Source organism: Cnephaeus nilssonii (genome assembly GCF_951640355.1).
Source record: "Cnephaeus nilssonii genome assembly, chromosome: 2".
Lineage (NCBI taxonomy): Eukaryota > Metazoa > Chordata > Mammalia > Chiroptera > Vespertilionidae > Cnephaeus > Cnephaeus nilssonii.
The window spans coordinates 113,223,532-113,249,475 of record NC_137073.1 but is presented as its reverse complement, the minus strand read 5'-3'; the positions used below and the strand labels follow the sequence as shown (position 1 = coordinate 113,249,475).

At 52.1% G+C, this 25,944-nt stretch overlaps 1 protein-coding gene across 1 annotated transcript in view; it reads right to left on the bottom strand.

Annotated features, from left to right (window-relative positions):
• Positions 1-307: 307 nt before the first annotated feature.
• Positions 308-25,944, bottom strand: part of ITGA1 (integrin subunit alpha 1) — a 113,769-nt gene continuing 88,132 nt past the window's right edge. The window contains exons 16-29 of the mRNA XM_079790319.1: positions 23,172-23,338; positions 22,203-22,339; positions 20,112-20,222; positions 18,245-18,454; positions 17,303-17,383; positions 15,161-15,237; positions 13,819-13,908; positions 12,292-12,394; positions 11,352-11,465; positions 10,014-10,118; positions 9,753-9,857; positions 7,534-7,626; positions 5,424-5,540; positions 308-2,902 (exon numbers count right to left, since the gene is read on the bottom strand). Coding sequence (XP_079646445.1) covers positions 2,858-2,902; positions 5,424-5,540; positions 7,534-7,626; positions 9,753-9,857; positions 10,014-10,118; positions 11,352-11,465; positions 12,292-12,394; positions 13,819-13,908; positions 15,161-15,237; positions 17,303-17,383; positions 18,245-18,454; positions 20,112-20,222; positions 22,203-22,339; positions 23,172-23,338 — 1,555 coding nt within the window. The 3' untranslated portion in view covers positions 308-2,857. The remainder of the gene's footprint in view (positions 2,903-5,423; positions 5,541-7,533; positions 7,627-9,752; positions 9,858-10,013; positions 10,119-11,351; positions 11,466-12,291; positions 12,395-13,818; positions 13,909-15,160; positions 15,238-17,302; positions 17,384-18,244; positions 18,455-20,111; positions 20,223-22,202; positions 22,340-23,171; positions 23,339-25,944) is intronic.

Genomic DNA, 25,944 nt, shown 5'->3' with positions numbered 1-25,944 from the left:
ACCTTTCACCTGCTTTTCCTATTACATAGCTTAAAATGAAACGATGAAGCTTAGTCTACGTCTTAGTCACGGGCTGTGCTGGGAGGTTCGCAGCAGGTACTGTGGGGTCCCGTGGCCTTGTTTTGGGGGCAGCTCTGGACGCTCACGGTGAACGCCGATGGGAAGGAGTCAGACCTTCCTCTGTGGGGGCTCTTCTGCGTTTATCTCCTGCACACCGCCCCGTGGTGCTCTGGGGCATTTTGTATGAAATCTGTGCCTGTGCGTGTGCATTCCTACACACAAACACGCATACACACGGAGACACACGTACACCTCAACAAAGGATCATATTCGGGAAATGGGGCATCAGGTTCATTAAAAATTCTACGTAAAACCCAGAAGCGACACGTGTCTGATCGGCCCAGCAGCCCTTCCTCTCCCTCCGGGAAGGCCCCGCGCCTCCTCTCCACGCGCCCTTCGCGTGCAGAGCGTGTGGCCTGAGGGCGCGCACTCCCGGCGCGGGGGCCGCTTTCCTGGCGTCTCAGGCGCCGCGTGTGACTGTCACCTTCCCCGCTGGTCTATCTGAGGATGCGTGAGCCCAGGGCGGCGCTGCGGGCCCCTGTGCGCGGGACTGTGCACCGGCGACTCTGAGTCAGAGGCCGAGCTTTGCTCAGCAAAGGACGTCGTGTTGGGCGGGAGGGTGGTCTCGGCACCGGAGGGGAGGGGGTGGAGGAAACTCCTCGGTGGACAGCTGTGCAGCCACAGGGGGAGGCCAGCTCTCCGGACGGACCTGCCTTTCTCCCCGCTGTGATGACCTGGGCCCTCCCTGGGGGCCTGGCTTTGACCTTGACCATCAGGATCGGAGAGGTCCATGCGGAGAGCCATGGGGCAGGCTGACCCCGAGTCCTCAGGTAATTCCACGGAAATCAGTTTTAAAAAATGGAACCCAGTGCCCGGCGGCGTGGCTCAGTGGTTGAGGGTCGACCTATGAACCAGGAGGTCAGGGCCCAGGCCCAGGCTGCAGGCTTGGATCCCCAGTGTGGGGCGTGCAGGAGGCAGTGATCCATGATCCTCTCTCATCATTGATGTTTCTCTCTCCCTCTCCCCTCCTCTCTGACATCAATAAAAACAAATTGAAAAATAAAAAATGGAACCCAGGGCGTTTCATGCCTTTACTGATTGGAGAGAAGCGGAGCCAGGGCCCTCTGACGGGTGCCGGTGCCGGGCAGTCGGAGGGAAGATGGGGTCGCTGCGGAGGCCCCGCACACGCTCCAGCGGTGGTTCCAGGGCCGCTGTGCACGCATCGTCCGCTTCCCAGACGGGCAGCAGCCCGGGAGCTCCGGCCGCGTGAGTCCACGCCGTGACGCTCCCTCGAGATCAACCGCACACCCCACGTGGGACGGCCTCTTTCCGTGGGGTGAGGTTTCAAACCCGGAGTCCCTCGCAGGCGTTTCTGGATCCTGTGTGCATGCTCGGGCCGCGCCGCAGGAGCCCGGCTTCCTGGTGACATGCCAGGCTGCAGGCCGCCCTCCGGGGGTCCCAGGCAGGCCCCTCCGTGGGTCCCAGGCAGGCCCCTCTGTGGGTCCCAGGCAGGCCCCTCTGTGGGTCCCAGGCAGGCCCCTCCGTGGGGTCCCAGGCAGGCCGCCCTCCGGGGGGTCCCAGGCAGGCCGCCCTCCGGGGGGTCCCAGGCAGGCCCCTCTGTGGGTCCCAGGCAGGCCCCTCCGTGGGTCCCAGGCAGGCCCCTCCGTGGGGTCCCAGGCAGGCCCCTCTGTGGGGTCCCAGGCAGGCCCCTCTGTGGGGTCCCAGGCAGGCCCCTCCGTGGGGTCCCAGGCGAGCTTGGACAGCGAGGCCTTCGGAAACCAAGCCAGCATGCTCCCCCACGCTGAGGGCGGGCGGCCGGACCAGGAGTCCCCCGGGCCCCTCAGGTGCAGGGGCGAGGACACGGCCATGCCCCAGGCGCCCGTTCCCCTGCGACGTCCCGCTCAGCATCCACGTCAGCGGGTCCCACGCACGACGTGGCTTTTCATGCGGAATCGCTGCCGGGCCGCGCGGCCGCGCTCAGGGAGCTGGCGTGTTTGTGGGCTCGGGGAGCATCTGGGACACAGCACACTGCAGTGAGCTGGCTGGGAGTGTGTGAGCTTCCGAGCTCAAGGTCAGGAGGAGGCTGTTTGGTCAAAGCTCAAGGAGTCCGGCGGGGCGCTCGCTGTGACACAGTCTTCCTCCACTTCCCACCCGCGGACGGAATCTCCGCGCAATCGCACGCGTTTCCTAACGCCTTGGACAGAAAACCTTCCACGTGCTGAGTCCCAGACAAAGCCACGTCACACGTGATTCTCGGCGACTTAATCCCATTTCGTCCACAATAGCCTCCACCCGGGAAATGTTCATCATTCAAATCGGGGGGGGGGGGGGAGCGATCTTCTTCAGTTAATTTCTTTCTCAGCATTTACAAATGCTGACTTTCATGCTGATGTATATTGATGAGGAATCAATAAAAAAAGCTTAACTTATCATGTTCTGAATATAAATGTTTCAATGATCATAAAAATCTTTCTATGCATTTCTTAAATACTTTGGTGATTTCATATATAAACATATTTCTACAGGTTATTCTTCATCTTCAAAACACTGTAATTTTGCTTAAATACTCAACAAAAATGAGTAATTATTTAAAAATATTTTTTATCATTTTATAAAATATATATGGTATTGCTTCTGGATCTTGCTTGATCTCTTCATTTTCCAAGTGATTAACCCTGATGGATTATATAAATTTATGTGACTGTCTTTAATTATATTTATAAATTTCTTGTCACATATTTGAGGCAAACCTGAGGATAGATCATTGAATAATTATTTTCTTCTCTTGTAAAATATTTCATTTCTCCATTTTCTTCTTTAGTGGTCTTTTGAAGAATCCAATCTGTCGAGAAAATACCCAACATAACACAATTAATAACTTGAATTTAAGTAATAAATACTAATCTCCTTGAGTAGAAATTAATCTAATACTATGTTAACAATTCTGGGCCTTCAATTAATTAAACATAATTGAGAGGACCATTGACCTATTGAGAAATACTGAATGTCACATTACTAAATGCTTGCTAACCTTCCCGTGGGTTACATCCATCACCTCCTAGTGAGCACCAGTGCAGACAGTAAGTAACCGGGGGCTCGGGAGCATCTGGGACACTGCACACGGCAGTGAGCTGGCCCGGTCCCCACTCTGCCCTCACCTTTCCCCAGGGACGCGGCAGAGAAATTCACCCTGAAACTACACAGGCCCGTGCAGTGCCGAGAACCAGGGACCACAGTGAAGGAACCAGGAGTAACAGGCTCTCCCTGCAGGAGTGTGTAAGGAAGGAACCGCATTCCTTGGCAAGTGTAACCTTGACACCACTGAGCCGGGCCTCGGGTGCCACCGTGTGGCCATGCCAGGCATTACACGCAGAGCGCGGATCTCTCTCTCTCTCTCTCTCTCTCTCTCTCCCTCTCTCTCTCTCTCTCTCTCTCTCTTTCTGTCTCTCTATGATAGGGAAGAGCCAGAGGCTTGGGAGGGGGACAATTCCCTCTTGGAGACTTTGCTGGACAAAAGCTATGGACTCTAGTGACTGACCTAAAGGCCGCCGACCTACGTCTTTAACGTGGCTTTGTTCATCTTCTCCTCTGAGGGTCACTCCCCCAAAAAGAGGAAGGTGGTCATCTTTAGAGCCAGAAATGATCGGAACTGTTGGCAATCTGACGGGAGGCATTGGTTACTTACAGTACTTGATTAAAGATAATCCTGTTGCTCAGGTATTAGAAACATGAGCATGAAGGGGAGAGGAGTGGGGGGACGGGGTGAAGAGGGAAGGGATTGAGAAGTACAGATGGGTCATTACAACAGGAACGTAAAGTACAGTCAGTCATAGTGTCATAACTGTGTGTGGTGTCGGGGGCACTGGAAATATCAGGGGAGCACTTTGTAAAGAACATGATTGTCTGACCACCATGCCGTACCCCTGAACCCAATACAGAATAATACTGGGGGGGGGGGAAGAAAAATGAATATGTATCCACAACCTGTATTTTTAATATAGTTTATCAATTTACATAATTGGTTAAATATAGGGCAAATGCCAAGTTTATCTTAAGTTGGAAAAATATTAAATTCAACTCTATGGGATGTTATTCTCTATTAAATTTATCTTAAAAGCTATCATCTCAGTTCTGCTTCTTTAAAAACGAAAGAGTTAAGAGTTTTAAAAATCTGCATACCTCAGTTCAAGCACAACATCTGGGTAAACATAGGGATCTACCCGGCAGAAAACAGATGTCACCAGTTTTACAGGAGGATTTGAAATAGGAGTCTGTGAGTCTATAAGATTTCCCTTCCGTCAACTAATGACTAAAATTCTCACCCCTCAGCCAGGCACGAAACCATGGCATAAAATGTAACATATTTGTTTATACATTAAATGAGCATTTGACTTTTAAGATACATAGAAAGATGTGATTAGGGTAAGGCTTATCGTAACCACGATTCTACAGTTTACATACCCTTAAACCAGTGGTTCTCAACCTTTCTAATGCCGCGACCCTTTAATACAGTTCCTCATGTTGTGGTGACCCCCAAACCATAAAATTATTTTCTTTGCTACTTCATAACTGTAATTTTGCTACTGTTAATAAATCGTAATGTAAATATCTGTGTTTTCCGATGGTCTTAGGCGACCCTGCTAGCGGTTCTCAACCTGTGGGTCGCGACATTAGAAAGGTTGAGAACCGTCTACGGCCATACCACCCTGAACGCGCCCGATCTCGTCTGATCTCGGAAGCTAAGCAGGGTCGGGCCTGGTTAGTACTTGGATGGGAGAAAGGTTGAGAACCGCTGTCTTAAACGAACATGGCACCCCGCCCTTTCCTTTTCCCATGCAAGAGAGTGTCCCTTCGTCTCTGCTTATGAAAGAAATGTACACGTAATGTAAAATGCCCAGTGTCACACACACACACACACACACACACACACACACACACACACACGTTCCCTATAATCCCAACTGCTGGAGCAGGGATGGGGAACGTCCGGCCCGCGGGCCATGTAACGCCTGAGAAATCACTTGGCCTGGCCCTGCCCAGGCATTGGGGTGAGTTAATTAAGTGCTGGTCGGGCTAATGTTGAAGTCGATCCTTTTGAACGGCCCTCGGAGGATGTCATGAATATCCCAACGGCCCTTGGCAGAGAGAAGGTCCCACCCTGCTCGAAAGGGATCCTCCTTGATGTTTGGATCTTTTTTTTTTTTTTCTTTGACAGAAATGGGATGTTTGAGATACACTTTTCTTTTTCCTGTGCCTCGGTCATGCTTCCAGGGTTTTCCCCTGCCGCGTGGCACGGCCTGGCGCGGTGCGGACACCCCGGGGCTGCCTCAGCGCTGGCGGGGCGCCGAGGGGAGGGCGCTCACCTTCCACAGGCCCAGGATGAGCAGCAGCAGCAGCAGGAGGCCGGCGAAGGCGCTCAGCAGGATGACCCACAGCGGCACGCGGCCGGGCAGCCCGTCCTTGGACACCTGGATGGCGAGCTGGAAGGGAAGGCACAGGGTGTGGACACGGGGAGCCAGCCCCTTTTGGGACCCCGCGTGCTGGGTCCCCCGCTGTCCTCCCCCACCACACCGTGTACTCAGCTCAGGGCCGCACCCGGGGAGCGCTGACCCACATGGCAAATGCCCCCCCTGTCGTCCACATCGCCGCCGTGTCCCATGCACGATCACCCCAAAACGGCAAGCTCGTCCTTCAGAAATGCACGGAGCGTGGCCTGTCTGCGCCTCCGAAGGGAGAGGCAGGGGTGACTGTCACCCGGGGAGGAGCGACACGCTTTAAGGCCGGTCACGGACGCCGTGCGTCACAACAGCCGCCCTGCAGGCGGAGTGCCAGCGCGCAGGGTTTGGACACAAAAACCCGGGCAGGTCTTCTCATTTCACTTGTGATTCTAAGCTGCGCCCCTGGTTTATGTCCTACACACCGGGTCCAATGTTCACACAGGAAAACGCACCCTCCCAAGCGCACACACACAGGAGCGTTTGCAGCTGCATCACCGACGTGCTTCCTATCGTCCCGCCCGTCTCCCCGCGACCCAGTCGGAGCCTGGGGGTCAGGCCTGAACCAGAGTGAACCTGGGCGAGGACGGCTGCTCGGGGCCCGGCTCCTCCGGTTCCCCGGGGGCACCCCCCTCCACGGCCCTGCTCAGCCCTGTCCGCCCGCTTCGGTTTCTGGGGAAAACATCGAGGGGGGACATGGACCACTGACAACAGCTCCAGCTTCTGCATTTGCCTTTCACAGGGACCGTCTCTAGCGCTTCCCCCCGAGAGAGGATGGAGGGGAGAGGGAAGCTGGGGGGGGGTCCGCACACTGGCTGCCCGTCACACCTCAGCGCCCGGGCTGGTCACTGCTGGGCACGGGGACACACAGGCGCCACGGCCCACAGAACTCCCCAAAATTCAGACACGGCCCTGAAGCCCGGTGGGCCCGGGACTGCTCTCAGGTCACACGGCTACAGAATGGTCACTGTGAGTGACGTTCACAATTCAGGGACGTGCTTCTTTAGGGTAAAATGTACAACAAAGCGCCACGGGGAGTTTTAAAGTAACCCCGAGGGGAAAGAGGCTAATTCTAAAAATGTTAACAAAACCTATTTAGAAATCCAATGTACTCCTTTCCAATAGCATGCGCACGCACACACTCTTTGGCGCTTCCTGTGAAATTCTGGCTTCCCTGGGCGCGGGCCAACCTCGCATCTATCCGCTCGGCGCTGCGTATACAGTCGGTACACGTTATATGCACATGTTCTGTGTTATGCCCAAACAGTCTTCAAAGGCGAATATTTATGAGGCCGTTGACATTTAAATTATTAAGATGATACTTTGAAATACGAAATTTTAAGGCACCTGAACATGAGGTGGCTCCCAAACAGACTCGATAGCAATAGCCCCGTGGCCCATCCCCCGTCCGTGACGTGAGGGAGCGATGCCGGAGGACCCACATCGGGAGCCGCTCTTCGGCCTCACTTCGTCACGGGACGAGAGGAGCAGCTCAGACCGTGTTAGGTCACCGGTCCTCCAGCGTGTGTACCCGGGAAGGACACGCCCTCCCTGTGGAGAGTTTCCCGGGGACTAAGTGGGGGAACGGTGGGAAACGGCAGGGATTCCCGAGGGTGGACAGACCCTCTCTGTAAGGAGCCGCCTTCCCATCCGCTCCGCAGACGCCGCGCGGTTTACATGTGGGCGTTTAGGCGGGAGCGGCACATGCTTTGCTCGTCATCGCGGTGAAAAGCAGCACATCAACTGCCCGGGAGAGTTAGAGCAGGGGAGTCACAGGTGGCGCGTTAACCGCACTCGCCACGGTCCCTCCTGCCCCCCCCCCCCAACTCACACTCGGGGCGGATCAAGTACAGTTTGAAGCAAAAGTGTCAGCCGCCTCCTGGGGGCAGGACTAGTCACTGCTGGGCTCTGAGCAGCGCCAGACACAGGCCACCCACCACACTGGCGGGGAGGACAACGCCCCCACCCAGGCCCTCACCTCTCTCTGCTGGCTGCCGGGGCTCAGCACCAGCGACGCATTCTCACTCCGCAGCTCCGCCCTGACGGTGAGATTCAGGCTGGAGAAGCGCATCTGGAAAGCAAACGGACGCCCTTGCAATACGTTGTGTTACGTGCGTCGCAGCGAGAGCTGGACACTCGTTTGGTGCAGCTTTCCCTGAGTTTGATCTTCTTTCCAAAGCACAGATGTTTCCATTAAGTTGTGCGGGTGACGTTGGTGAAAAGGGTTGTGTCGTTGCGCGTGTAGGTTTCTACGACACACCGCCTGCGTCTCGCACCGCGGCCCGCCACCAAAGGCAACCCTTCTCCGGCACCGGCCAGGCGGCACCGGCCAGGCGGCCCCCCACCGCCCGGCCCCCGCCTGCGGGAGGAAGGACACCGGTTGGCTAACACCCGAGAGGAACAGGTGGTGGCGAGCGATGGCTGTGTCCCCACCCTTCCTCCCTGCGCTCACATTCTCACCGGAGCCTGGCCAGGGAACGGGAACGTGGTCCAAATCCCTCTGTCCAGATGCGCCCTTAGCAAACCGAGCCCCAAGCCCTGCCCGCCCTCTGCGTAGCGGGGCATGAAACGGCTACACTCCGGTGACGAGGTGTACAGAGGGGTGTGTTTAGGATTATACATCAAATTGCCAACATTGGAGAATTTGCGACTTGCAAAAATAGCAACTTAATATGATCAAATCTAACAATGGAAATTTCATATGATGAGCCAAATACTTCCAAGAGAGAAACAAATACTACAAAATACAGTGGACCAAGTTCTAAAGCAGTTTGCTGTCAGATGTATTTGACTTTATTACTATATATATGTATGTGTGTGTGTGTATATATATATGTGTATATATATAGTATAAATAAATAAATCCCATGGACACAGGCAATAAGGGGGTGAAGGCCTGGGGTGGGGGGCAGGGATGGGCTAGAGGAGGCCAATCGGGGGGGGACAAAGGGGGAAATATGTAATACTTTCATCAATAAAGATTTTTAAAAAGTTCTTCAAATATATATCCTATCTAATAAAAGCCTAATATGCTAAGTGTCCAGTAGTCCAGCCGGCAGTTCAACCAATCAAAGCGTAATATGCTAATGATGTGCTAAGCCTTGTCAGAGAACGGGAACGTGGTCTAAATCACTTCTGTTCAGATGCACCCTTAGCACCCTAAGGCTGCTCAACAGCTCGCTATGATGTGCACTGACCACCAGGGGGCAGATGCTCAATGCAGGAGCTGCCCCCTGGTGGTCAGTGAGTTCCCACAGGGGGAGCGCCGCTCAGCCAGAAGCCGGGCTCAGGGCTGGCGAGCGCAGGGGCAGTGGCAGGAGCCTCTCCCGCCTCCACAGCAGCGCTAAGGATGTCCGACTGCTGGTTTAGGCTCATTCCCTGTCAGTCGGACATCCCCTGAGGGGTCCCAGACTGTAAGAGGGCATAGGCCGGGCTGAGGGACGCCCCCCCAATGCATGAATTTCATGCACTGGGCCTCTAGTATGATAATAAATGTGTATACCTATTTATTTAGGTATCACTATAGACAGAGAGATGGTCTGATTTAATACAATCAATGTGTAATATACACCGAGTGGCCAGATTATTATGATCTCTGAAGGCATAATAATCTGGCCACCCAGTGTATATCCTAATATAATAAAAGGCTAATACACAAATTGTCCCCTCGACCAGGAGTTCGACCAGCAGGCAGGCCGGCCAACGGCCTAAGTCCCCTCCCCCTGGCCAGGCTGGCTGAACCCCACCCATGCACGAATTCATGCACTAGGCCTCTAATATACACACACACACACACACACACACACACACACACACTGAGTGGCCAGATTATTTTGCGTTCAGAGATCATAATAATCTGGCCACTCAGTGTGTGTTAGTGCTGTTCTTTGTTAACATGTCTATAACCCTTTGACTCTGAGCCGAGTTCTAAACTACTGAGAAATGGTGTTACAAGGTGCTTGTCTTCTGAGATGCAGAGAACGAGGATGAGGGGATTGGGAAACGCATACACGGACGGGGCCTTGAATGAAGCCGCAGACAAGGAGAGCGAGGCCCGGCGGCTGGCGAGCAGAGCTGGGCCGGGCCACAGGTTTAAAACCCCCGACCTCTGGGCTTTCCACAGAAGCCCCGCTGTGCACACGCTAAGGCAGGCCCGGGCGTCGTCAGCACGAGTGTCACGGGCGAGGCGGCGCTCACCTTGAGGAACGTTGGCTTCCACAGCACCAGGGACACGTTGACCTGGCTCAGGTCCGAGGGAGCCAGGCTGCAGGTGACGGTGGCCAGCCTGCAGGTGCTGCAGTCCTGCGGGGAGGCCGAGGTGTGCGTCAGTGCTGGCGACATGGGAAAGAGACGGAGTGACAGCCGTCGGGGGCGATGGTTTTAGTGCACACGGACTCTCTCCCGGGCGAGCACGCGGGGCGGGACGGGGGGCGGGGTGGGGGGAGGGGGAGCATTTACCAGCATCGTGCCTCGCTTGAAGTCTTCCGACGTGAGTGTGATCGTCTCCCTCCCAGAGCCGATGCCGAGAGGGTCCTGGAGGTGCGGGGGCCTGCAGTGTGCGTTCTAGGGAAGGAAGAAGCTTTGCCAGACACTGCACGTGGGCGGAGGGACGCGCCATCTGCGCAGTGACACGAAGAGGCCGCTCGACGGCCATTGAGCCCCTGCGTTCGTGTGCGATGCTCTCTCTCCAGTGCGGGCACCCACCTCCAGGCAGCGCCCCTGTTTCTGAGCCGCTTTTGAGTTGTAATAGACAGCAGCGAGGATGTCACGGAAAAGGCCGTTGCTAGTAGAATTACTATTACGTAAGTCAGCGATTCTCAGCTGGGGTGCCACGGCACACTGGTGTGTTGCAAAAATTTTTAAAACATGCAATGCCTGCCCGGCAGGCGTGGCTCCGAGGGTGAGTGTGGACCTATGAACCGGGACACATACCCGGGTTTCGGGCTCAATCCCCAGTGGGGGGCGTGCAGGAGGCAGCCGATCCATGATTCTCTCTCATCATTGATGTTTCTATCTCTCTCTCCCTCTCCCTTGCTCTCTGAACTCAATAAAATATATATATATATATATATATATATATATATATATATATATATACACACATATACATACACACACATATATATAAAGAAGTCTCGTTTTGCTTGAGCACCTCCCACAAATTAGAGGTGTAACGAACAGTTCAGGCACAAGTCGGAGAGGAGGCATCTGAAACCCTAACTGATTGGCTGGCGACCCCAGCAGACACGCCGAGCCCCAGCCCCTGGACGCTGGGAAGGCGACCTCCTGGGAAATAGGTCCATGGCTGATGGGGTGAATCATGATCTCAGCTGAGATCGCCTGGATTTAGGGGGGCTCCACACCCCCTGGTGAGCGTGCTTGTAGGAGACAGGGAAGGGAAGACGGGGCAGAGCCTGGGTTACGCCGCCACAGGTGAGGGACGCCAGGGTCGGCAGCAGCGGCCAGAATCTAGGGGAGTCAGGAAGGACCCCCGCCCCCCCCCCCCCGCCGCCTCCGGGGAGAACCAACGCTGCCCACACCCCGATGGCAGACCCAGGCCTCCAATGGTGAGGGGACACGTTGCTGCTGTCCTGAGCCCCCAGTTCAGGGCCATCTGTTACCCCAGCAGCTGCTCACGGCGGGGGGTGGGGGGGGCAGGTACTGTTATTTAAAATGGCCCTAAGTGCCTCCCCACGCGCCTCTGGGAAAGCTCTCCGTCACCGTGGCCCGTGGAGCAGAGAGCGGTGAACACGACGGGGAGGGCAGCGGCGACGGCGCTCCACGGCCGGGACTTACGTCGGAGGAGACCCACCGGCGAGGGTACAGCACAGGGTAGCCGTCTGCCGTCAGGTTGGGGAACGAGATGGACAGCGTGAGTTCTGGCATGGGGAAGGGCCCGCTTTTCCGGACCTGCAGGGAGAACAGAGGCGTGACCGTCTCCCTCCCAGCAGCGCCCCCCAGCCACGGGGACGCGGTCTTCCCTGGCCGTCCGGTGTGCGATGCTCTGAATCCCCGGAAGGAAGGCGGCTGGTTATGACGCCGTACAGAGAATTGCATCCTTCAACAAGCCCAAAACAGGGGTGCTCGATGGCCCGGCGACCTGTACACCAGACACAACCACACACTGTCCTGCGTCCCTCCACTCCCCAAACAGGACCCTGACTCAAGAAAAGCCAGAATTAACTTTTTTCTTTGTCCTTGTCCAATGCTATGAACAATCCCAGAAGAAAATTGTTGAAATAAAGAACATAACTTAAAGAGGTGTCAGTGAGAACGTAAATTACGGTATAATACATAGAAAGAGTAGCAATGAGCACACCGAGATAAACATTTATTTGTTGCGTAAAGGGAAATACTACCAAGACAATTTCAAATAATCACTTTCTGAAATAGCTGTAGTTATTTTTTAGAAAGTGCTTTACTCAGTCATACTTTTTAAAAAAGTAAATATTGGAGGTAGTATCTATTTGGTTTCATAGTCTATTTTTTCTAGAAAATCATTCTAATTAATTGTGTCTTATTATTAGAAAATTAGAGAGTCAGGTCTTTAAAACTGCTTCAGAGATAATGATCAATTTGAATAAATTATTTTAAAATAGTGAAATAGTAAATAAAAATATGTTGGTATGTAGAAACTGGTGAACCAAAATGTTCCTGCGTGTCTGTTAATACTTCCATTTAATTTATAAATGTACAAATAACTCCTTACAATACTAATGTAAGGCTGATTTCTTACCAAGTAGAAGATATTAATTTCATTTCCAATGTCCTCAGTAGAATTGATAACTTCGGGGACAGTCTCATTGGCCGTGATTGAAATATGGTATTCACTGGCAGAGCTGGAGGGAGTGAATAGGAAGAAGAGAAATAAAACACAACAAAGTTTAACTTCTATTTGACCGCATTCTTTCTCTTTCTTCAGATCAGGGAACCTGATATTTATTAATAGAGACTTCAAGTCAGAGGCAAGCTCTTTTGCCCCAAAGCCTAAAATTAAACCTTTGAGGGGGGTCAGAAGGGTTATACATACTTTAGTTCAAGAGTCACTGATACTTCAATGGCCTTAAAATGCTAAAAAATGTCTAGTGTTTCCAATAAAAATCTCATTGTTACCAAGTGAAACTTGTCCATGAATTCACTCATCTCACATTTAGTGACCAGCCAGGCTGAAACATGGTATTTTTAGTGTTTTGTGACTTTTAAGTAGGTTTAAAAAGTTATCTTTTCCCTGTTTCAAATTCTATATTTACCGCGAAGCTTAAACATGCGACCGTCTCCATGCAACTTCTTCACGATCTCTGGGTGAACGTAGGATAAAGCGTAATACAGAGTTTAAGTGCATGTCCGTTTAGAGCAGACAAACAAAAACTATTTGTAAGTATTTGCCAACATTTGTTTTTAAAAAAAATGAAAACATTCTTGGGAAAAGAGTCAGGTTCCCAAGAGAAGTGAATACAGCAAAATAGGAAAATAGCCAATAACATGTAAAGGCTAAGAAACAAGCAGACGCTACATGGATACCCTGCAGTCCTCCCATTTTTGTGGTCTGTTACAGGAAGAGGGAAATGCCACAGAAAGGAAAGAATAAAGTGATGAGGCTTTTAAACTACATTTCACCCTAATTCGTATGCCATTTGCGTCTGCGCAGCCCAATCTGAAAGAGCATGAACAGGGCAGCCGGAGCTGTGCGGCCTGAGACGGGCCTTGGCCAGGGGCCCTGTCTTCCCTGCTCTCAGACCTGAGGCTGGTCTCCAGGGCAGCCCGTGGCTCGGCACCTCGTGCTTTAGGTTGTTTAGTGTGCTGGCTCTCAGACCTCAGAGCGCGCGAGGCGTCCCTGGAGGGCTGATTTAGGTAGATTTCTGGGCCCACCCCAGGGTTTCTGAGTCGGAAGGTCTGGGGTGAGGTTGAGGGGGGGGGGGCTGCAAATTTGCCTCCCTATAACTTGCTAGGAGTTCCGATGCCCTTGGCCAGGGACCATGGCCACACGTTCAGAAGCCCTGGGTCAGTAGAAAGGCATCAACATAAAAAGGCAGTTTGCATCCGGCCAGTGTGGCTCAGTGGTGGAGCACTGACCTCTGAACCAGGAGGTCACGGTTCGATTCCCGGTCAGGGCACATGCCGGGTCGCGGGCTTGATCCCCAGTGTGGGGCGTGCGGGAGGCAGCCGATTGGTTATTCCCTCTCATCGTTGATGTCTCTGTCTCCCTCTCCCTCCCTCTCTGACATCAGTACATGTGCACATTAAAAAGGCAGCGTGCTCCCACCTGGAGAACTGGAGTCCAGCTTCGTACTTGACGGGGATAGCGATGCTGGCCTCGTTGTCCCAGAGGGTGTCCAGAGGCTCCTCGCTGTCACTGGAAAACACACGCACATCAGACAGACACTCCCCGACGGCCCTCCTGGCCCGGCTGAGCGTGTGCAAGAGCAGCCCAAGTGGGTAACTGAATAAAAGCATGAAGAAGCTCAATTCCCGAATTGTCAATGGGGCGAGGAGGGGGGCAGAGGTGACCGCAGAGCAGCTGGGGTGACAGCTACACTGGGTTCGTCCCACTTCTCAGACTCCCAGGAGGGTACCGACCAGAACCCTGGGGTCAATTCTTAGATTCGAGGTCAGGGGCCTCTCCCTTGGGAATACCGGCTTCCTCGGTCCAAGTCGGGGCCCAGAACGGCCGTTTTTCGCAGGTGATTCTCATTTATCGGAGACGAGGCCCTCACAGAGACGCCACCGGGTCACACGGCTGAGAGCGAACCTAGAACCCGTCTTCACCTCACAGTCCTTCCATACCCAGCATTGACGCTCGCGTTATCTGCTAAACGCTTATCATTCCCTGGATTCAGTTATCATTTCAATGACATGCTAGGTAAACACATGCAGACATGTGTATACACACATGTACACATGCATGCACCTCACAATCCCCTGTATTAAAAAAGCATGGGCGAGTGATTTAACGGTTCCCATCGCTGGCTCTGGGCCAGAGTCCGTGGGACTGTTCTTGCACATGGACACACTGTGGGCAAGTCGTTGTCTCTGCGCCTGGGTTTGTTCACCTAGACCCGTGGTCGGCAAACTCATCAGTCAACAGAGCCAAATATCAACAGGACAACGACTGAAATTTCTTTGGAGAGCCACATTTTTCAAACTTAAACTTCTTCCAACGCCACTTCTTCAAAATAGACTCGCCCAGGCCGTGGTATTTTGTGGAAGAGCCACACTCAAGGGGCCAAAGAGCCGCATGTGGCTCGCGAGCCGCAGTTTGCCGACCACGGACCTATACGATGGAGGTTTTATTTAAATAATTGATGACTGATGAGTAACCAGTGTAAAGTTCTGATCTGGATGAAATTTATTAAACTGCTGAAAGGGGCCTTAAAACGAGGGATTCCGTTGACGGTGATGGGCAGCCAGTGGGAGTAAGTGAGCAGAGCCTGTGGACTTGTCAACGGAGGTCGCCGCAGTTGGGCAGAGGTGAGTGATGTGATTGCAACGTGTTCTGCTAAACAAATGGTTTGACCCAGTGAGAGGATTAAATTGTTTCTACCAAATAGAAGTGCCCTTGTTTTTTTAAAAGTGACCTTATTCTGCACGCACACACATACACCAACCTTGTTGCACTTAAGTGGATGGTCACATTCTCCATGAGATAGGTCGTGTTAAATTGAAATAATATTTTGAAAGTTACCTGTGAAATAAAAAGATACATCTTCAGTTTAGGGCCAGATAAAGAAAGCATTTACTTTGATTAAAATATCCAGTTACATAAATGATATTACCTAAACACAAATCATGAAGTTACTTAAGACATATTATCTTTCAAAATAAAAACTCATCACATCTCAAAAAATGGAATAAGATATGATGTACACGTACTTTTCAACATGAAATGTAACACGCTTTGCCTGTTGATATTGAATTGAAACGCTTTATTACAATTATATTAATAATGATAATTTATACTACCCATAAAGCATTACCATGACGGGACAGCCTATTTGTATTATTATGTTACCATAGTCTACAAGATCACAATCATAAACAATGGAATTATGAGATGTTCACAATTAAAGTCTCTTCAATATAAATCTTCAAATATCAGCAATTACCTATACATATGTAAAATAGAGGGAAAGATACTTGGTTCCTTTAGTTTCATAGTGTAAAAAGGTTTTGAACCTTTAAGGAATAACAACAACGAAGGAAAACCAAATAAAAGACGTGGCAATTTAGAGTAAACTATTAAAAACCAGTGAGTTCTGCTTACAAAAGTTTGCATAGTTAAAATATCAGCTCAGGAAAAATGGAAAATGTGTTGCTATGCTGACAGTCGGAGAGGGGAACTTACTGTTAGAAATTGTGCCTGCGCATACATATGAATTATGTAATGCGTGATTCTTCATAAACACCAAAAGGCAGACCAAAAGCTAGGTTTTTTGAAGACACATGTCAACAGCAGAGTTCCCCAAAATGTTCCACATAGTGGCCATATAACCCAGCAATTCCACCCCTACACTTACACCCAGGAGAATCAAAATCATGAGTCCACACCAAAACCTGTAACAGCTATTCCCAGCAGTATTATTCATAGTGGCCAAAAAGCAGCAACAACCTCAATGCCCATCAAGAATGGAATATTATCCTATATAATAAAAGCCTAATATGCGAATCAACTGAATGGTGGAACCAGTCGCTATGACGTGCACTGACCAGCAGAGGGCAGACGCTCAACACAGGAGCTGCCCCCAGCCAGCAGGCCCCAGGCCAGCCAAGGTGGGTGCCATCAGGGCCCCCCCAATTGCCCCACTGGTTGCCCCGCAGAGGGAGGTGACTTGCGGCAGTGGCGGCAGCAGCGGGGCGATCAGGGGGCGGGGCCAGTTGGTGAGCGGGCAGTGCCAGGCTCCACCCCCCGATCGCCCCACCGGTCACCCCACAGATTGGCTCTGATCACTGTCCAGGCCTAGGGACCCTACCCATGCACGAATTTCAGGCATCGGGCCTCTAGTTTGTAAATGAAAAGGAATGAACTGCTGATACATCAATGAACCTTGAAAACACTATGTAAGTGAAAGAAGCCAGTCACAAAACACCACATTTATATAAAATGTCAGAATAGGCACATCCATAGAGAAAGAAAGTAGATGAGTGGGTGTCCAGGTTTGGAGAGGGACTGTTGAGGAAAGAAGAGCGGTAACCAGGAACGTGTACAGGGTTTCTTGGTGTGTGTGTGTGTGTGTGTGTGTGTGTGTGCGTGTGTGTGTGTGTGTGTGTGTGAGAAAATGTTCTAAGATGGGTTGTGGTGATGGTTGCACAGTTGCAATTTGGGAATATACTAAAATCCACTGACTTGTCCACGTTAACGGACTGAATTGTATGGTATATGAATTACGTCTCGATGAGGCCTTCATTAGAGAGAGAGAGAACAGCAGCATTTCTGCACAAAGTTCTAACCCCCCCCCCCCCCCCCCGCTGGAAAGATGACTGCTCCCACAGGCCAGGAAAGCTGCTCCACGGGACTGCAACCCGAGGGCTTCCTAGCTCCGTGGTGCCAGGCACGTCACCCCCACATGTCTGTGATTTTGTCCTGGTGCGTGAGTTTGACTCGTGCCATAACTGCCTTTGACCTCAAGAGCTCAACATGTGAACTCAACCCTCATTGCCAGCACCCTGGGCACCATGAGCAGGAACGATCTATCGGCTGTGAGCGTGTTCTTCACATCCAGTTGCCACGTGCATTGGTACGATCTGCTTACCATCTCTCCTCTCCTCAGGAACGGGTAGCCCACCTTACACGTGAGGTTATGGTTGGATTCGCAGCTGTCTTTTTGGATCGCCTGGGAAGAGAAGGGGACAGAATTAGAGCAGACGCACAGGTGGAATCCTTGGGCTGGGTCTTCTAGAATTTCCCCAGCTGTCAGGTGGGGTTAGTTATACTCTACCCCATTAAATATCAAATGCCATTCAATACGCAACATCAGCCCGGCTGGCGTGGCTCAGTGGTTGAGCTTTGACCTATGAACCAGGAGGTCATGGTTTCATTCTTGGTCAGGGCACAGCCTGGGTTGCAGGCTCGATCCCAAGTAGGGGGCATGCAGGAGGCAGCTGATCAATGATTCTCTCTCAGCATTCATGTTTCTATCTCTCTCTCCCTCTCCCTTTCTCTCTGAAATCAATAAAAATATAAAAACATCAGGGCCAATCAGATTCCCCCCACCTCCCCGCCTCCTCCTTCCCTTGCTCCCTCGCCGCCTGCCTGCCTGCACACCGCCACTGGTTGCCCACCGTGTTCTGCGCCGCCCCCTGGTGGTCAGCGCATGTCATAGTGAGTGATTGAACTCCCGGTCTCCCGGTTGAACTCCCGAGTGGACACTTTCACTTTCATATTAGCCTTTTATATAGAGAGATAATTAGTTCAGCCCTGACCGGTGGCTCAGTTGGTTGGAGTGTCGTCTCATACACCAAAAGGATGCAGGTTCCATCCTGGTCAGGGCACCTACGGGAGGCAACTGACCGAGGTTTCTCTCTCACATCGCCGTTCTCTCTCTCTCTCTCTCTCTCTCTCTCTCTCTCTCTCTCTCTCAAATCAATAAATGTACCCTCGGGCGAGGATAAAAACAAAATCAGTTCAGCGGTATGAAAAGGGGGTTCAATAAATCATCGTTCCGAGAATCAATGAACGAGGACCTGAAAGTTACCTCGATTCCCGAGAAAATGAGGTTTGGGGAGTAGTGCACCATGGTCCTGGTGTTGTAGGCACTGTCCCCTTTATTCCTGACGGTGAGGCTGATGTTGAACTTGTCGCTGGGGGACCGGACAATCAGCAGGTCCTTCTCCAGCGTGGACACGTCCAGGGCGACGTCCGAGATGCACTTGTCCTTGTTCCCACAGTCCTTGGCGAAGGGGATCTGGAACGGTCACAGGGGCGTCCTCAGAATCAGGGACCACCACCCACTAAGGGGCGTGACACGCTGACAGCGGCGTGCCCGGTCCCCGCAGGGGCAGGCTGCCTGCAGGACGGCAGGCGTGACCTGCTGGTTCCCAGAAGGAGCGGGGGAAGCGGGGAGTTTCTGCTTCTGGGTACAGATTCTCCCGCCCTTCGAAGCACGCGGTGTTCGCGACGGTTTCCCCGGCTCCCGTCGGCTGGAGTAGAATCATTTCAAAAAACAAAGCCACGTACAGCGAGGTCTAAGTCTACGAGAGCAGTTTCACACTCAGCTGCAGCCGTGAGAGTCTTGTTAGAAAGAACCACGTCCTTAGGAAGATAACAGAGCCCGGCCGGGGGTGGGCAATGGTCACGCCGCGTAAGTGGGAGCTTCCCTGACCCCTCACACAGCCCGTCCTCGCTGCCCCGTGCATCACCAGGACGGCCCTCCTGCCTCCCCGACCTCGGGAGTCTGTCCTCGCCCTCCGTTCCCGCCCCCCTCGTCCCCCTCCCCCCCGCCTCAGGACCAGCCTCATTTCCTCCCTGAACTAAACGAGCAGCTTCCCGACTGGTCTCCGCACCCCGAGTGGGGCACAAGGTGCGATGGTCCGGCTCTCCCTGCGCCCCCTGCCTCCGCCCACAGGCCTCCCCCTGCCCTTCGTCTGCAGCTACAGGTCGGGGCTGAGGTGAGTGTGGTCCCCTCGGTGCCCCAGGACCTCTGCACATGTCCCTCTGCCCGGAACACCATTCCCTCACTCGCCTGGACAGGCGGACATCCTGTCCCACAGCTCTCAACCCCGGGGAGTGCCCTGGCCCCCAAACCAGGCAGAAGTCCCTTTGGCGCTGGGGGTCCCCTCCCTGGCACACACTCTGCTGACCCGCCCCCTCGTTTCTGAGCCTGGTGCGTGTGCGACACTCAGTCAATCGATTTGGAGGGGGGAGGGGAGGACCAAGGCCCCGTCCCCAGTGTCCTCTGCTCGGCCCCACGCGGGACCTCTCCTGCACGCGCTTTCTCAGGGTGGGGCCGGGGACGCTGAGTGTGGGGGCAGGACCTGGGGGGACACAGGTCAGCGCCTCCCCGCCTCCTGTCGGGCGGGGCGTGCCCGTGGGAAGCACACACTCAGCCTTAGCCTCCATCCTGCACGTGTTACAAGGGCCCCGGGAGAAGGCCGCCATTGCGGAGCGGCGGGTGGCCCTCTGGTTACCTGTGGCCTAAGTCCGTTCAGTAGAACACCCATCGGACCAGAATGGTTTCAAAGAACCAAGGTCAAGTGTTTTAATGTTCATTAGTCATAAAGGGAGCTCCAATCGGCCAACCCATGTCCTTCTTTCAATTCGTCCCGAACTCAGGAGATAAAAACAGGTGCCACATAAATTCCCTTAATCCCCAACAAGAGAAAGTTCTAAAAAGTTGGGAATAGTCTACAGAAGTCTATATTTTAAAAAATATATAATTGACTTAGTTTGTTTGTTTGTGTGTGTGTGTGTATAAGCACCTGCTGGAATGATGGAATATACAGTACCTTGCCGTGCACACATACATGTAACCCTAAATCAATTGTGTGTGTATGTTTACGTCTTTCAAGTGTTCCTTAATATTTTCACAAATAGGTATTCCACATTTTTAAGAAACGACTTACCGATTCATGTACTGAGTTTGGCAGAGAATCATCAAGAATGGGCCCATTTTCCGGATCGGAAAGATTGAAGTCCACGGTTATTCTCACAGAGTCCCGGAAGTCATGCTTGTCCTGGAGAGAGAAACATAAAACGGATCATTGGCATCGAATCTCTTGGGTGTCCTGACCTTGGTATGGCGGCTTCTCCTGTCTGGGCCAGCCTTGCGGGACGTCCCCCTGCCCCCGCTCTGACGTACAACCTCCTCACGCTGCTCTGCTGGAGACGGGCGCCCTCCCCCTGGACCAGGCCACAGCTGGCAGGCAGAGGCCTCGGGGGTGACCAGCTGCTCCCCCACCCTCAGAGAGGCCTGCTGGCGTGTTGAACCTCACCGTGTGGGGACCTACCCCTCGGGGCTACTTCATAGCAATGCCATTCCTCTTTCGACCGTGAGCTACAAGCCACTGTGTAATGAGACTTCTAGGAAAGTCTCCCAGATACAGAGCAGCAGACGCCTCTTACATGGGGCTGCATTTCATTAGCACCCATGTGCCTTGACTTGTAGGACTGGTACAATGTGACTGGTCAGTAAACAGTGCTAATACGATCAATACTGTTTGGACTCCCATCAGTAGCAACATCACTTACGGCCTGTCCACAATTATGAGCTTGATACGCATGGGCCAATATTTTACAGATCAAACACTGAACCTTGTAGGCACTCAACAACTTTGCCCAAATCACCGGATGCAAATCCCGTCCTGGCTGAGTCCAGAGCAAATGTCCGAGCATCCATGAGATCCTCAAGAATTTCGGGGACCAGGGAACTGGTTCATGCCCTTTAGCACCACGGCCGGATGCTCCGTTTCGGAGAAACACACACGCCTGCCCCTCTCAGTGGCTGGAGGCCCCGCCTCGCCCGGCTTCACGCCTCCCCCCTCGCATCCAGGTCCCCGCTCCCCAGCGCTCGGTCCTGGTGGACTCACGCACGGCCAGGGGTGGCTTTCCAGTCACGGGTCGATCTTAGTGTTGACAGAATACACTTATTTGATAAACGTCATGGGGGATATGGACATGAAAATCACGGAGGAATTTCAGTATTGGTTACTAAAAACTGCGTTCTCATTGCATCCATTCTGCACTGTGTTTTTTTTTTTTTTTTTAAGAAAATATTTCGAAAACTCTTGCCCTTTGTTGGGAATGCTCCCTGTCCAAATGGCGACCCAATAAAACACATCTGAAACGGTTCAAACTAGCTGGCCAGCTGTTTCTAGAGATGAATACTGTGCTCTCCATGGCCCCTCCACTACAATAGAAAGAGACCAAGCAGCACTAAGCCTGCAGAGGACAGAAAACACCAGGTATTGCCCCTCAATTTCACGTCAAGGGATGAAAATCATAGTTCGGGACAAGGCGTGACCTCAGAAAGCAATGGCCCAACCGTCCCCCAGGGCATCCATCACTTGCCATCCACATCTGACAGACAAGGCCAATGGAAGGTACGTGGTTTCAAAGTGAAGGAAAGAAAAGAAGGAAGGAGGGAGAGAGGAAGGAAGGAAGGAAGGAAGAAAGGAAGAAGGAAGGAGAGAAGGAAGGAGGGAAGGAAGGAGGGAGGGAGGGAGGAAGGAAGGAAGAAATGAGGAAGGAAGGAAGGAAGGAGAAAAGGAAGGAGGGAAGGAAGGAGGGAGGAAGGAAGGAAGGAATGAGGAAGGGAGGAAGGAAGGAAGGAAGGGAGGAAGGAAGGAAGTAGGAAGGAAGGAAGGAAGGAGGAAGGAAGGAAGTAGGAAAGAAGGAGGGAAGGAAGGAGGAAGGAAGGAAGGAGGAATGAAGGAAGGAGGAAGGAAGGAGGAAGGAAGGAAGGAGGAGTGAAGAGAGAGGCCTCCTACTGACCCATGCCCTGTGCCTGCTACTGCTCCATACAACATGGCTGCCCGCCCCACGCCAGGGGAAGATGAAGGACGGCTTATGAATGAACTTGGCCATTAGCGGGTGTGCGGGGCCTTTCTGATGGGAGTGAACACATGAAACAAGGTTGATGCCCGATGAGCGCTCTGAGGAGAGCAGGGTGGGACGCCCTGGGTCGGACGCTGAGCTTCACTCTAGGATTTACTTGCCAACATGTAGAAGAAGTGCTGGGCGCACTGTGCCCCGCGCACGGTCAGGTTCCTCTGCGTCTTCCTCTCCTGGGTCCCCGAGAAGAAGCTGCGGGAGAGCTGCCGCAGCGAGTCCAGGGTGACGCGGTACTGCAGGTCTGCGGGCGGGAGGGGGGGGCTGATTTCCACAGACCGGCTCCTTCAGGGGCGCGCGGGGAGGGCCTGGCCTCCTTCAGGGGCGCGTGGGGAGGGCCTGGCCTCCTTCAGGGGCGCGTGGGGAGGGCCTGGCCTCCTTCAGGGGCGCATGGGGAGGGCCTGGCCTCCTTCAGGGGCGCGTGGGGAGGGCCTGGCCTCCTTCAGGGGCGCGTGGGGAGGGCTTGGGGGGCCATCAGGAGAGCGTTGACTGTGATACATTTCAGTGTCATTTTCAAAGCCTCCGAGAGTGCCGGGTGCGGGGAGGGGGAGACGGGCTGCAGGGGGGTCCCTGAAAGTCTGACTCTCAGCAGCCAGGGTCACTCCAGTGGAGCCCAGGGCCCTGGGGAGCAGGTGGCACAGCTCTGTCCTTTGCAACCCCAGCCCCACCAGCAGAGGGCAGAGGGCAGAGGGCGGGAGGGGAAGGGGGGCCTTTTAGGGCAAACCCATAGGACTGGGCCAATCTCTCTCTCTCTCTCTCTCTCTCTCTCTCTCTCTCTCCCCCCCCCCCCCCCCCCCCCCGTCTCCTGTTTATTTGCTTTATTTTTTAAGCACCTGATTGTCTACGGTAAGTGCAGAGCTACTGGGGAACCCTGGGATGCTGAGGCCATCACGTAGAGTATGTGCTCCAGATTTTCGGGGTCCCACCACCGTTCCTTCGGCAGATTTTCCAGGGCCCACACGTTCCCGGGGCACACGGGCTGCGCAGACCCTGCCCAGGGGAACCCGGCGAGAAGCCTTCATGCCGGACACGGCGCCACCCGCCCCCCGCCCCCGCCTGCCACGTGCGGCGCTCACCAGCCTCGTAGACCGCGTCTTCCTTGGACTTGAGCTTCACGTGGAAACACACGGTCGCGTTTATGCACACGGTCTCCTTCCCCTCCATGCGGCAGTTCTTCTTCTGAATGTTCACTTTATTCGGTTCAAAGTTCATGGTCACTTTAACCACAGCCACGTCTCGGGCCCTGGACAGACACAGACGGCGGGGATCATTCCCACGTCCTCCCGGGTGACGGACGCCACACGCGGGGATTCAGAGAGCATCGGGGGTGGCTCTCCGGGGACCCCACAGCCCCACAGCCTCGTTCCTCTGGAGAACCTGGCCCGGACCAGACGGCGGCTGATGCTCCGAGGACACGCGGAGGCTTGGGAACCGTCTTGGGCTTTTGTCTGTCAAGGGCAGCAGAGGTGCCAGCCCGAAATATGACCTTGAGGGTTCAGGGCGTGCCACCCAGACATGCCCGTGACTTGTGGATTCCTTGAGCTGCAGGCCCTGGGAAACAGCACAGCAGGGCAGGCTTCCCGGACCCCCTGCCTGAGACACTCCTCAGAAATCCCCTCCCGGAGGCTCCAGCAGGAGCAGGGACGCGCCCAGGAGAGGGGACAGGGCGCCCTGCACGACCAGGGAGCCTCCCCACAAACACCCATGCCCTCTGCCCTCCCCTTCCTCCCGGAGGGCCAACACTCCCCTGCCGCCGGCATCGCGCCTGGACTCTGAGCCGGGAGAGCCTCATCTTCCCGGGTCTCCCAGCTCCATGGGCAGACACGTTCACTTAATTCAGCACCAACAGTTCAAACGGACACAAATGCAGGTCCTCTCTGCTCCCACGCTAGGGACTCCTGGCTTCAGGGAGCCGGCCCAAGGCACACCTCTGGCGGCCCAGCCTGCGCCCCGCCCCTCCCCAGGCACCACCTTCCAGGTTACTCTCTGGTTATACACGAGTGGCCAGATTATTATGATCTCTGAATGCACAATAATCTGGCCACGCAGTGTGTATCACTGTCACCTGTATACAGTGATGTGCATCACACCTGTACATAGTTCTATGTGTAACAACTGTACATAGTTCTATGTGTAACTGTGCGTAGTTGTATGTGTAACAACTGTACATAGTTCTATGTGTAACAACTGTGCGTAGTTCTATGTGTAACTGTGCGTAGTTGTATGTGTAACAACTGTACATAGTTCTATGTGTAACAACTGTGCGTAGTTCTATGTGTAACAACTGTGCATAGTTCTATGTGTAACAACTGTACGTAGTTCTATGTGTAACAACTGTACATAGTTCTATGTATAACAACTGTGCATAGTTCTATGTGTAACAACTGTACGTAGTTCTATGTGCAACAACTGTACGTAGTTCTATGTATAATAACTGTACATAGTTCTATGTGCAACAACTGTACGTAGTTCTATGTGTAACAACTGTACATAGTTCTATGTGTAACAACTGTACATAGTTCTATGTATAACAACAGTACATAGTTCTATGTGCAACAACTGTACGTAGTTCTATGTGTAACAACTGTACATAGTTCTATGTATAATAACTGTACATAGTTCTATGTATAATAACTGTACATAGTTCTATGTACAACAACTGTATGTAGCTCTATGGCTAGCACCTATACATAGTTCTATGTACAACAACTGTACATAGTTCTATGTACACCAACTGTACATAGCTCTATGTACAACAACTGTACATAGCTCTATGTACAACAACTGTACATAGCTCTATGTACAACAACTGTACATAGTTCTATGTACAACAACTGTACGTAGTTCTATGTACAACAACTGTACGTAGTTCTATGTGTAACAACTGTACATAGTTCTATGTATAACAACTGTACGTAGTTCTATGTGTAACAACTGTACATAGTTCTATGTATAACAACTGTACATAGTTCTATGTGTAACAACTGTACATAGTTCTATGTGTAACAACTGTACATAGTTCTATGTATACCAACTGTACATAGTTCTATGTATACCAACTGTACATAGTTCTATGTATAACAACTGTACATAGTTCTATGTATAACAACTGTACATAGTTCTATGGCTAGCACCTGTATACAGTTCTATGTATAGTAACTGTATATGTAGTGACATGTATAGCTAAAACATTTCTTACATAATGGTTATTATCTGTGTGTGATTTAGATACACTTTTTACTTGACCATTAATTGTATCTTAAATTACGACAAAGTCATCGATTTTTAGGTTTCCATCTTCACTGGGTCCTTCTCGGTTTTCTTTACTGCTCTTCTAGGTACATTTTGGGGGAATGGCCATTGGGGTTTGCTTGCACCTGAATTACATTAAGCCAGGGGCCAATGTGGAAGAATCAACAAGTGAACTTTCCATTAAGACTCATATCCTAAGTATAATTTTATTCATTAAATCTTTCCTTTATATTTCTTAATAAAGTCTTTTTAAATTTTTTCATATGAAATTCTCATTAATGTTATTCTTCATATATTTTAACCAGTTTTTTTTCCAATAGAGCCCTTTCTGAAATTGTTTTTAACTAATTAAAGCTAGGGTTATTAATGCTATTGATAACTTATTTTAGTAATAAACAAATACAATGACACTAATATATATATTTGACCACAAACTAGATTCTATAGTTAACTGAAATTACTTTGGGGATGCAGGCATTTTAAAGGCTGAGCAAATCAAGGGTTGATTCTACTTGTTCCTTTAATATGATTTATTGACTTCCCCAGCCTACCAAACTGCGTACTTTTTATCTGAGTAACGGCGCTCAGAAGGCAATA